Source organism: Notamacropus eugenii, chromosome 2 (genome assembly GCF_028372415.1).
Source record: "Notamacropus eugenii isolate mMacEug1 chromosome 2, mMacEug1.pri_v2, whole genome shotgun sequence".
In the NCBI taxonomy this organism is placed as follows: Eukaryota; Metazoa; Chordata; class Mammalia; order Diprotodontia; family Macropodidae; genus Notamacropus; species Notamacropus eugenii.
In genome coordinates, this window is record NC_092873.1 from 77,506,629 (window position 1) to 77,519,137 (window position 12,509).

At 46.6% G+C, this 12,509-nt stretch overlaps 1 protein-coding gene across 1 annotated transcript; it reads right to left on the reverse strand.

The window, feature by feature from the left end:
* Positions 1-585: 585 nt before the first annotated feature.
* ARHGEF15 (Rho guanine nucleotide exchange factor 15) lies at positions 586-12,206 on the reverse strand. The gene is made up of 16 exons (XM_072641103.1): positions 12,101-12,206; positions 10,159-10,815; positions 9,424-9,744; positions 8,849-8,888; positions 8,417-8,472; positions 8,105-8,289; positions 7,720-7,880; positions 7,349-7,501; positions 7,055-7,184; positions 6,375-6,449; positions 6,207-6,299; positions 5,537-5,697; positions 5,299-5,451; positions 4,992-5,074; positions 4,735-4,839; positions 586-4,004 (listed from the first exon to the last, which is right to left on the reverse strand). The coding sequence occupies exons 2-16, from the start codon at positions 10,763-10,765 to the stop codon at positions 3,844-3,846; spliced, it is 2,484 nt and encodes an 827-aa protein (XP_072497204.1). The 5' UTR covers positions 10,766-10,815; positions 12,101-12,206; the 3' UTR covers positions 586-3,843.
* Between the last annotated feature and the right edge of the window lie 303 nt (positions 12,207-12,509).

A 12,509-nucleotide genomic window follows, 5' to 3' on the forward strand; every position in this document is an offset into this window, starting at 1 on the left:
TCCTGGTACAGTGTCTGCCCATATCTGCTTTTGGCTTCTGCAGTTGAGTTACCTGCCAACCCCCAGATCTAGCTATAGCTTTATATTAGCTTTCTTTCTTAGCCTCCCCATCCATTTACTTCCAGCACTTTTTCAGGAAGCTCCTGGTTATAACTGCTATTGCAACCTCTCTTAAAACTAAGGATATAAGGAACTTCCAGACCACACTATTCCCTCTTAACTGATCCTATTTCCCAGAGGAGGTAAGACCAACAGGAATAGATGGAAAACACTTTTCCATTTGTTTCTCCTATCTAATCTCAACTGTAAAGGACAGTTCATCTCAGGCACAGTGATGTTGGCTAGTAAAATCAGACCATATAATTATAGATTTGGAGCTGGAAAGGACATGAAAGGTACTTAGTCCAACATATTCATTTTATACATAAAGAAACTGAAGCCCTGAGAGGAAAATTAAGGAACTTGCTCAAGGTCATACAGGTAGCAAATGGCAATTGATGGAACTTGAACTTCAGTCTTCCAATTGCAAATCCATAGTTCTTTCCACATCATGTTGCCTCCCAGTACCCCAGGAGCAATCACTCAAACAGTCCACAGATATTTATTAAGCACCTTCTACTTGTCCAGACATTGTGCTAAGCACTGGAAATACAGAAAAAGGGCAAAAACTAGCTTCTGCTGTCAAGGAGCTCACAGTCTAAGGGGAGTGACAACATGCAAACAATTATGCAGAAAGAGATATATATACAGGATAAATTTGATTTAATCAACAGGACCAAGGCATTAACATTCAAGGAGATCTAGAATGACTTCTTATAGAAGGTGAGATTTTTTACTAGGACTTGAAGGAAGCCAGGGAAAGCAGAGAATGGAGGAGAACACAGAGAGAATTCAAGGCACGGTGGATAGCCAGGCAAAATGAAAAGAGTAAGGGAGATTGAGTGGAGTAAGGAAGGAGATCGAGTGTCCTGTGCAAAGAACTAGGAGGCCAATATCATTACATTGTAGAATGTTTGCGGGGATGCGGGGTAGGAAGGGGATTAGGTATAAGAAGACTAGAAAGGTAGGAAGAGGCAGGGTTATAAGGGACTTTAGAAGTCAAAGCAAAGGACTTTATATTTGATCCTGGGGTTATAGACAGATCCTGGAGTTTATTGACATGGGGCAGTGACATGGTCAATTTAACAGTTGAGTGGAGAATGGAGAAGAGTGAGGAGAAATTTGAAGCAGGGGGCTGACCAGAATGCTAATGGAGTAGCCTAAGTATGAGGTGATAATAGTCTGCATCAGGGTAACAAGTGTTAGAAGAGAGAAAGGGGATAGAGATGTTAAGAAAGTAGAACTGGTAGGATTTAGCAACTGATTAGATATTGGAGAGGGGAGATGAGAGAGAATAAAGAGTCAAAGATGACATCTAAATAGGGAACCTCCATGACTGGGAGGAAGGTGGTACTCTTGACAGTAACAAGGCAGATAGGAAGAGGGACAAGCTGAGGGAAGAGAGGGAAGAAGAGAAGTTGACTTTGGGGTAAGTTGAGTTTAAAAGGTCTAGGAAACATCCAGTTCAAGATGTTCAGTAGGCAGTTGGAGATGTGAGTCACCAAGCCTCAACTTTCAAAAGTCGTGTTACAAATATATTCCAAATGATTATATCTTAAATAATCTCTCTATGTTAAATCTTACACTCTCTGTATTGTGAACTCCCCATATGTCTGCATTTAGTAAGTTATTATACCAGTCAATAAAAAGGGAGAAAGAAAGGTTCGCCCAGTGCATCCCTTTGTTTCCACAAAACATCTGATCCTTTCTATGTGTTCTGTGTAGCCCTCTATCTCTTACCATAACCAGGCTTAATCCTGGGGTAGTCATTGCTTGAGAAGCTCACAATCCCTATTGAGGAACATCTTCTGAGAAGCCACCAGAATGAACAAGAAGAAACCCAGACAACAAACCCATGGACCTCAAGTGCTCCAGCTGCCAAAATTGGAAGACCATGCCCACTTGGAGGGGCTGTATTGCTTTCCACTGTCCCCAGGCCTCATCTTCCAGCCTTAGCTCCTTCCATGGTACCCAAGAGGTGGATAGCACTAATGCCACATAATTCTGCTTTCCCCCTCCCAGAACCTTAAGTTAATCATGACTTCTCAATGCCCAGTCACTCATTTCCTCATACTCCAAGCTCCCATTTCTTTAATATAATATGCTTATCTCTGTGTGTATATGTGTATATATGTAGGTATCACTTTATAGTTTGCTAAATGCTCTTATCCATTATCTTATAGATTATCAAACAATCCTGTGAGGTAGGTATTAGTCCCATTTTAGAGGCTCTAGAGAATGTGAGCACTTGAGGACAGTGATCATGTTTTTTGCCTTGCTTTATAGTCCCCATGTTTAGGACAGTTCCTGACACATAGGAAGCTCTTAATAAATATGTGTTGACTGGAGTTAGGAAACTGAGTCTCAGAGAGGAGAATTGACTTGTCCAAGGTCACACAGCTAGTTAAGTGACAGAATCTCCTGACACCCTCCCCCCAGTCTAGATGTATTTCTTCTACTCCTTGGCCCAAGCAACCACTCTTCTCCTCTCATACCCTCTCCATGTGTTTTCCTACACTCCTACCCCAGCATCATTCACTTCCAAGACCCATTTATGATGTACTCCAGAAATGGGGAGAAAGAAACCTAGTGGAAGAGAGGAAAGCTTTGGCAACTAGTCAAAATGGTTTGGCATATCAACTCTTAGAAGTTCCAACCTGGGTTTTAAAGCAAACTCATCACATTTTCTTAGTTTTCACACCATATTCAGATCTCCTCTCCACATACATACATCTTGGATACCACAGTGATAGGACGGAGCATCCCAAAAACAGTGGTCTAGGGGTGTGGCTGAGGCTCAATAAGAAAAATTTTTGAAGTTCCACTCTTGTTGACTGATTACCACATTGGTGCCTTCAATCCTCATTGACGATTTGGTCCTGAATGGCTTCTTGGCTAGTAGTGTCCTCACAAGCTGTAAGCTGTTCATCCTTCCTCTCAAAGAGGACCACTGACATCACAGGGGTGATCTCCTGACTTAAATGTGCATTGTATTAAAGTGAGATAGAGTTGCACACTCTAGCTCTCTTCCAGAGTCATATAAATCCAGTGGCAAGACAGGACAACTGGCCATGGTCTGGGATGCTGTGGGTGACCTTTGCGTCTTCCATGTCTAAGTGCTCCACAGCATCTGCTTCAACTGCCTTCGTGGCCATTGGAATAAACTGTTTATATCGGCCCATTAGGCCAGGGAAGTCTTCACGTGCTTGGGGTAGGCGTTCCCCTAAGTCACTGATAATATGAGGCCTCTTGATTACCCTCAACCCGGTTTAGCGCATCTGTCAAGAAGGTTTACTGGGATGTGGCTGCTTCCTATGCTACAGCTTCTTGGAGCCCCAAGTGAGAGTTGAAGGCCAGGTAAACACTCAAAGTGGATGAGCAGCCAAGGGGCTCACAGCAAGCTCTCACACCAAAGATTTTAGTCCTTCCTGAACACTCTATACATGAGTTTTGTACACCAGGTCCTCACAAGCTCTAAGCACATTGCAGATGAAGAGACTTTGTTCTACAATCTTTTTAAGAAAAGAGAGGCATATATCTCTATCTTCATTGGCTCCAATGTCTTGAGAGTCTGTCTCCCATTGGTTGCCAATTCAAGGAATTATCATTTTCCTTAGTTAGGGTCTGAGATGACTCTGTCTTCATTGGTTGCTCACAGGAATGCCAGTCCCATATTGGCTGTTCTGAGAGTGGAGTTGTGAGCCTGGATCCTTAACGGAACTACCTTAGTGTGGGAGGCAGCTGCTAGCACCCGGAGAGGGAGAGTGTGGGCGTTGGATGTAGGGCTTTCCCAGCCTCTCGAAGTAGCTGCTTCTGCTGTTGAAGGTTTTTCCGGCGGGTGTGCTCACCTGTCACCTCACTTGCTAACTGAGCGGCATACGACCCATGGATACCCTTCAGCCAGGCTGGGAAGAAAGGAGGGTTAAGTGGTTCCTAGGATTCTCTCTCTGAGATGCGAGAATTCCATTAAAACAAAACAACCAGATAACTGTATTTCAACAGAATGTTTCCCTTGTAGTCCAGTGTGTTATATTTACGCATTTTAAAACATCCTGAGTTTATAGGCTTCATCAAATTGCCAAAAGAATGTAAGACAAAAAAAGGTTAAAAGTTCCTCCCACCCCACCCCCACCCCCTCGGCCCCATCCCATGGGTGTTTGGAATGAGAGGGGAGGACCAGGAGAGTGACCTGAGTAATAGTTCTCCTACTTGGGATGCCTTTCCCATCTCTCTACCCTGATCTGTTGAAATCTTGGCCATAGGCTAATAGAGCCCATTTCAGATGCCACCTCTTACAGTTAAGCTAATCACCTCCTTGATTTCACCTCCTTCCAGCTGGTAATGAGTTTTATTTCCCTCTCATGGATCATTCTGCATGATCTTTCTTAAGGGTTTATGCAATGTTTTGTGTTGTAGCTATTGTTTATGTGTAAGATCCCCTGAATAGACATTTGTAGGGACCATGTTTTATCTAATGTCCCTTATCTATGTCCCCTAATGCCTACCACAGAACTCAGCAAATAATAAATATTTGTTGAACTGAATTGTATCTGTGGAGTCTCATCAAGAGGGGCTTCATAAAGAAAAGTGGGAGGATGAGTGGGAAAATGTTGGGAAGAATATGTTTTCCCTTACCCTCTGGACTTTTGTGAAGCTGGTTGGCAAAGTTCCCAGACTCCAGGTCCAGATCTTTTGTATTGGCCGTTCCATGAGAATTTATGCTCAGGGCCTGGGGGCAATCTGGAGGAGGTATGGGAGAGATACAGAATGAGGCTAGGATCCAGGTTCCCAAAAAATTCCCCTGGTTCATCCCTCCCCTTTTCGCCCCCAAACTCCATTTCCTTATAATGTCATTTCCCCCACCACCATCTTGTCATCAAGCTTGTCCTCACCCCACTCCTCATAGATGGTGTCTGGAGAACAAGGAGGGGGTCCTGGAGTGGGGAAGGCCCCCAACCAGCGCTGCATGTCAGACCTGGGAGAGGGATTAGACAGAACATGGAGAAGTCATAGCTGGTCCCCTAGATTCCTAGGAGCAGCCCAGAGGGGAGGAGCAAGGATTGTGATAGAGAGGGTTGGTTTGGGGGAAGAGATTGGAGGAATCATGGAGTTGTTGGGCTATATAAATCAAGGGAGTCAGATAATATGTTCTGGATGGTCTCTCTAGAAGTATCCAGGGATTGAGATGTCAAGACTCACAGAGAAGAAGTTTGGAGTAGTCGGTGGGTAGGGCAGCCCTGGTGATTGCTGAGTAGTGAGAGGCGAAAAGTTGGGGGACCAGAAGGGTCTGGAACCGGCTGGGCTTGAACCAGGGATCGGTGAGCATAATCCAGAACATATAACCTTTGTCCACTGCCCAGAAGAGAGATTATCAGGAAAGATTTCTGGTATCCCCTCCCACATGCTTCTCCCCCCATCATCCAGAAGCACTGCTTACCTCTTAGGCTGAGTGATGAGCAGTAGGTCACTGAAGAGCAGAAGACAGAGGGGAGTAAGTCTGGGGCGAGAATTGAAGAGGGACCTGCCCTTCCTACTTCCTAACTCCATCAGCTCTCCTTGCAGTTCCAGACGCCGGGACCAGGAGACCAGAGGTAAGGCCTGGGGTGGGGATGGGAAGCAGAAGTAAAAGACTCACAGCTCTACCTTTCTGCACCCCATTCTGTGCATTGTTTTGTTCTCGTTCAACTGTTTTCAGTTGTGTCTGACTCTTTGTGACTCCATTTGGGGTTTTCTTGGCAAACATACTGGAATGCTTTGCCATTCCCTTCTCCAGCTTATTTTATAGATGAGGAAACTGAAAAAACAGGGTTAAGTGACTTGTCCGGGGTCACACAGCTAATAAGTATCTGAGGCCAAATTCTAACACAGGGAGATGAGTCTACCTGAGCAGGCCCGACCCTCTATCCACCATGCTCCTTAGCTGCCCCTAGCACGTCTCCCCACCCACCCTGTATGCTTCCCTCACCCCCTACCCCACAAAAACTCAGGGCCTGGGCACTACCACAAATGGGAATTTGGAGAGCTAGAACCAGGAGTTAGGAAACCGGAGGAGGGGGTGAGTGAGACCTAATGGGGGGTTTGGATGCCAAGGACACAAGGCCACTGACCTTGACTTTATGGAAACGCAGCCTCTGGCTGAGCCTGATCAGCTCCTCTGTCTGCTTCATTCGCCCAACTTCAGCGCTGCATCGCTCAATAATCTAGGGAAAAGGACCTGTGTCACCCTATCTCCTCCTTCCTGCCTGTTTCCTTCCCAGGTCTCAATTCCCCCATACCTTGCTTATGGCCCCCAATGCTTTCTGGGCATTCTCTCGTCTGCTTGAGCCTTCCTCAGTCTGACGAAGGATGTTCTGTGAACAGAGAAGGTAAGGTGACCCCAGAGCTCTAGGATCACAGGATCATTAATATAGAGCTGGAAGGGAACTAAAAGGTAATTTAATCCAACCCCCTTATTTTACAGATGAGGAAACTGAGGTCTAGAGTTGACATGATTTGTCCATGTTCACACAGATAGCAGAACTAGAGTTTGAACACAAGTACTATACCCTCTTTCCATTGTACCCACTGTTTAATTTGTAAGTGATGCATCTAGAAGCATAAAAAAGTGAGTTGGAGTGGGAGCAGGGATATCAATTAATTGGGACAAACATGAATTTCTAAGGAATGATAAATCAAAAAACCAGAGATTCCCAGCTCCACCTTGGGTGACATGATTTGGAGGTTCTGAAGATGGCATGCCCTCATTTGAGGACTATGGAGTTTGGTCAAGCTGTAGAATGAGTCATTGGGTTCCTGGATTGGGGATTCCACACTGGGAGGTTCTCTGGCTAGGAGAAAATCCTCCCAACTGGCAGAATCTTTGTATGAGCAAGACCTGAGGATGGTTGACTCCCACCCCAGAGCAGGCAAACTCTGGTTCAAGGGGTTCCAGGCAAAGGGGCCCCGGTCCCAGCACCTGAAGCAACATTCGAAGCCGGGTTATTCGCTGGAAGGGAAGCAGCAGGAAGGAAGGCAGTGGGAGCCTCTGGCATTGGGGCAGGCTCTGCAGCCGATGCAGTTCTGCTGAGAAACGCATGTTTGTCTCCCTGCAGAAGGAGGACACAGGATCTAGCAGCAGAGCCCCAGGTTCCTTCTCCAGGATCTAATTAATTGCCTACCTCCCCTCCCCCTTAGGGCTTCCAAACCTCAAACCCTCCCCTGATTTTTTTCCTTCCAGTCCCCAGATGTCAGGGGTCAAGGCAGTCCTTACATCAAGCGTCTGTATGTCTCCTCCTGATACTGCTGATTCCTCACATAATCCACATACACAGAGAAGGGACCCTCAGCATGGACATGTACCACATCACACAAGTCACTGATGTGAGGGGAACTCCTCACTCGGGATAGTAGAACTCCCAGAAACCTATGGAAATGAGAAGATCCAGGGTAATTAGGGAGCCAGGACATCTGGATCCATGAGAAGAGTCAGGAGAAAAGGGGAATACCCTACAGAACTGAATTTGGGGATCTAGAGAGGGCCTGAGATAGAGAAAGAGAGAACTGGGAATTGGGGAATTGGAAACCAGGAATCTAAAGGGAAGTAGGGATAGAGGGGACAGAAACCTGGGAAGGCAGACTGACCGCTCACTGACACCCTGGACACGATGTACATTAGAGAACAGAGTATGGTGATCTCGGGGTGTCAGTGTATCTCGGAGCGAAGTACTTAGCACAAAAGTGTCCATCAACAGTTGAAGGGAACGGAGGTAGGAGGCCTCTGATGTCACCACCTCAAATAGACTCTGGAAAAGAGTTAAAAGATCTGGAAGAGACCTGAGAGGTCCCTTCTAGCTTAAGATCTATGAGAATCCCAGTTTCTTATCCCTAGCTAGTCTCCCCTGATCCCTCCCAGTCTCAAATTCCACTCATATCCAAGAACCAGACCTCCAACCCTCCAACTCCAAACTCTTTCTTTCCAATCCTTTCCCTTCAGTTTCCATTTCGTGTGCCCACCCAGCTGTCTGACCTCCTGCATCCGCCTCTCCTGAGGGCTCAGGGTCTTTAAGAGGCCACTCTCCCGAACTGTAGGGAGCTCCTGCCACAGTGTATTTCGAGGTTCTGTGGGTTCTCTGAGGTTTGTTGGAAGAAGCTTCCCATCCTTGCCAACTCCCCACAGCTCTTCTGCCAGCACAGCTGTCTGGTACAGGGGCTCTGAGGAAAAGGTACTAGATGTTCAATGTGCTCCTGGGCAATGACCCAAGTGGCCAGCCTCAAGTCCCTTGCCCTCCCTCTCCAGATCCCTCTATCTTCAAAGACCCAGGAGTTCAGAGTCCCTCACCATCCTGCAGAGGCAGGCCCCAATCCTCTTCATTCAGAACCTCTAGCTCTTGGTCCCTGTGGAGAGAAAGAGAAATAAAAACTCCCTGAAAGTTTAACTGAGGCAATATTCTATGTGCTGTGCTGAGAGGATGTAAAAATATAATCTCTTCCCTTGAGAAATGATGGGCAAATGGGGGTAGGGGGGAGAAATAAGACATAAACACTGAATTAGATAATCACGTAAGATGAGTTGTCACAATATGGTACATGACTAAATGTCAAATGAATAGTAAGTACGATTCATGCATGTAGTGACAATTGAAAAGCAAGGAGAACCACTCAGCATGAGTGAACGAGGTTCATGGAGGAGGAAGACTTTTCCTTTGATCTTAAAGCAAATCAAATTTGGAGATGGTTGGGGTGTTGGACATTATCGGAGGATGTCTGGTACCTGCCCACCGAGGTCTTTGGATATTCTTCCACATTGTCCCCTAGAGAGAGAAATCACAGCAAGGGGTGAAAGGTCTCATTACTCTCAGGGACCCAGGCATTTGATTCCCATAGCCAAAGATTCCCCAGGTTCCATCAGAGAACTACTGAACAAACTACATCACTTATCAGATATTGGAGTAAAGGAGATGCTAATGAAGGAGCCAGCAACTTTGGGAACCACAGAATATCAAAGCTGGCAAAGCCCTCAATTCAAACGAATTTTTAAAGATATTATATCCTTTCTACATGAAAGATACTAAGCTAGGTGCTGGGGATATAAGGAAAATATGAGACAGCCCCAGCCCTAAAAAGAACTTTGGCTAACTTCATCTCTGGACCGATGCGACATAGCAAGTCTTCAGGAGCAGGTCTTGTGCTGTTTCTCAACCTGAGTTGCTGCCTCTTGGTCCATTGAGAATTGTAGTTCCCTCCCTTTCATGGAGTTATATTCCTTTTCCCTCTTCTCTCTCCCTATTCCCAGCATCTGCTTCCCTCTGGAATTCAAGCATCCCTGCCATTCTCCAGTTCCAATACCTGGGTAAGTCTCATCTTTGGAGGGTAGGTTGGAGTCTGTCTGTGGAGGATGCTCAGGACAAGTGGCCTCCTTCTTGGTCCAAGTAGGTTTGGGAGGTGTGAGAGGCGGGAGGAGTTTGTGCTCCACCATGGATCGGTAGGATGTGAGAACGACAGAGGTGTTCTTGTTACTAGGGGGACTGGGGAGAGAGCGAGTGGGGCAACGAGGAGGAGCTTGGGGGACTTCCTCACTGTCCCCCACAGATACCCATTTAAGTTCCAGGCCAGGATGTGCCAAATGACAGAGACAGGGACAACGAGGTGGGCAAGACAGGGGAGTATCTGGGAAGAGACAAAAGACACTTGAGTAGAACTCCAGCCCCCTTGTCCTTCAAGAGCCAAGGCATTTAATACACTTATTTAAATTTTGTCAGTATTGGAATGTATTTTACTGGTCATAAAATCCAACTCTCACATTATATAGAGGAAAACAACTAAGCTACCAAAAGAAGGCTTGACCAAGGTTACACAACTAGTTATTAGCAGATCTGGTTTTGAACCAATGTTCTTACTTCTCTAAGACTAGTACTCTTTGTACTACATATAATACAGTCACTGGTTCCAATTCTCTACCCTCTAAGTCTCTTGAAGACCTATATATTCAACTTCCCAGATTCAGTTTATCTTTCTGGAATCTGGTTTTTTCCAGAACTCACAAATCACTCTATGTCCTCAAGCCATAGTCCCATTGCTTACCTAGACATCCATTCTCCTGGGCTCCACTCCCTGCCAGAGGATCATGACAGTCTTCTTTCTCTCCATTCTCATTCACTCCACCCTGAAGACAGGGAAGTGGGGCTTCCCCAACTTGGTCCCCTACTGTGGACCCTGCCTCAAACCTCCCAGCTAGTCTCCGGACAGTTCCAGATGCTGAGGGGTGATGGGGAAGGGACAGGGATTTGGGAGATGAGGACTGAGAGGGACTGATAGGTTCAGGGAAATTGATCTGGGGAGCTGGGAATGGGGAAAGTAGCTTAGGGAGACCAGGGCTTAGGGCCTGGGGACTTGGGGACCTGGAAGAAGATTCTGGTTGAGCCAAAGAAAGGGAGCTAGATTTGGGGGATGGTGTAGATGGACGAATAGGCTTGGTAGAAGTGGGGAGAGAATCACACGGTGGGGAGAGTGGGGTTAAGATTAATGGATCATGAGAAGCAGGTGGAGTGGCTACCGCCTGGGGAGAGGACCCATTGAAGAATGACCGTGGGAGTGGATTAGTCCGTAGTCTCGAAGGAGGGTGGGGACGAGTGACTCGAGGAGGCTTCTGAGATGGAGGTGTTGCTGGGGGAAGAGACTGGGCTGACATCTTTGTCTGGATTTAAGAATGATAGGGGGACCTGGTCCTGAAGGCATCACCTTGATTGGGGAGAAGGGAAGAGATTAAGGTCAGTAGCTGAGGGTTAGAAGAATATAAGCATTTGAATTTATAAGCTGACATTTATAATGTTGTAAACATTAGTAACCAACACATTATTTGGGAGTCCAAATAGTGAACCCTTAAAAACAGAATTTCTACACTTTCTCCCTCAATTTTTCATTTTCTCATCTTTCTCCCTCTCCTCATCTTGCTCCTTTCCTCCTCTTCCATTTCTTTCTTTCCTGCTTCGCATTCCAATTCTAGTGTCTTATTTGAGACGTCCGTCAAAAGTGACACCTCAGTCTTGGTTCCTCAGTTTCTGTCTTTGCATTTCCTGACTTCAGGAAACTGGGGAAATGAGTCAGAGCTAAAGGAGGGTGGGTGAGAAGGGGGCAGAAGAGAGGAAGAGAGAGTGGATGTTTTGTGGTGGCATGGCTAGGGGATGGGGGGGTGTCATAAATTAATAAAAGGAACTTGGAAGTGAGACAGATGCAAAGACTGAATGCAGAGATAGAAAGACAGGGAGCAAGACAGAAAGAGAGAAGGGAGAGAGGCAGGGAGTATATATCACTGTTTTCTAGTTCCCACCCCCATTTCCAAGTTCCTCTTTCTCCTGGACTCTCCCTTTCCGGATTATTTTTAGCTTTATTTTCCTGCATGGAGAGTCCGGGAGTCTCTGACTCAGGGACATCCAAAGAGAGAACTAGCCCTCTCCACTGCAGCCTCTTTCTACCTCAGCCTAAATCTTCACAGCCCCATATTTGCCCAGAGAGAGAAAAATGAACTGAGGAAAGGAACTGAAGTTGGTGCTTTTGTGAAGGTAGGAGGATATGGATAGGGATGAGTGGGAGTCTCTGTGATGGAGCTTGTTCTTAGTGTGAGAAAGGAAATGCTGAAATAGGGTAGAGTCTCAGAGACAGTGCCAGGCCTCTGGAACATCCAGGGGCTTCCCAAACCTGCCTTAGGACCTAGGAGGACAAAGGCATCATCTCCTTCTCCCAGAGCCCCAGTCATTGATGATTTGTGAGGTAGACTCAAGCAGATGAACCCCTCCCCCACAATCCCAGACATTCTCCTCTTCTGCTCAGGAACCCAGGTATACAGTTCCTAGCCCCACCTGCCCATTTTCTTTAGGGACTCAGGTATCCCAGCCTCTGGTTCATCCCTTTCCTCCAGCTTCCATGCCCTTGAAGGCCCCAAGTATCTGACCTCTTGATGCCTACTTCTTTTCCTCCTCCCCCAACTCCCATCCCTTCCAGGGACCCAAGACACCCTAACTCTTACCCGGCAGTCCCCTCCGCTCTTGATCACCTCCTGTTGCCCTGTGAGTTGGGGCAGGAAACAGGAATCAGGTTCCTCCTCCCAACCGGACACTCCTCTCCTTTCCACCCCCCACCCTCAATCCCCCCCCAGAGGGATACTGAACAGGGCTTTTTACTGGATGCTGGAGACTAGGATGCTTAGATCCCTTATGGCAGTGAACTTGGGTGGGGGGGGGGGTTCCTTTAGGAAGCAGGTCTAAGAGGAGGACCTGTGAAGGCAGATATATGCCTTCTTTGGATCTATGACCTTGTACATTCGTATTAGACTGTGATGGCTTTATGTGGAGATGGGCCAGTTAAGGGTGTATCTCTAGGGACAATGGGTGTGTCTTTCCTCTTGGTCTGTTTCTCAAGTGTGTGTCTCTCCTTTC

Bases quoted from the DNA above. Each gene is read 5' to 3' on its own strand.
- ARHGEF15 (XM_072641103.1), bottom strand. From the start codon at position 10,765: ATGTCAGCCCAGTCTCTTCCCCCAGCAACACCTCCATCTCAGAAGCCT. The intron at 9,745-10,158 runs GTAAGCAATGGG...GTCTCTTCCCAG, and splicing joins CCAGGAGAATGGATGTCTAG to ATACTCCCCTGTCTTGCCCA. The intron at 7,881-8,104 runs GTCAGACAGCTG...ACTCTTTTCCAG, and splicing joins AGGAGAGGCGGATGCAGGAG to AGTCTATTTGAGGTGGTGAC.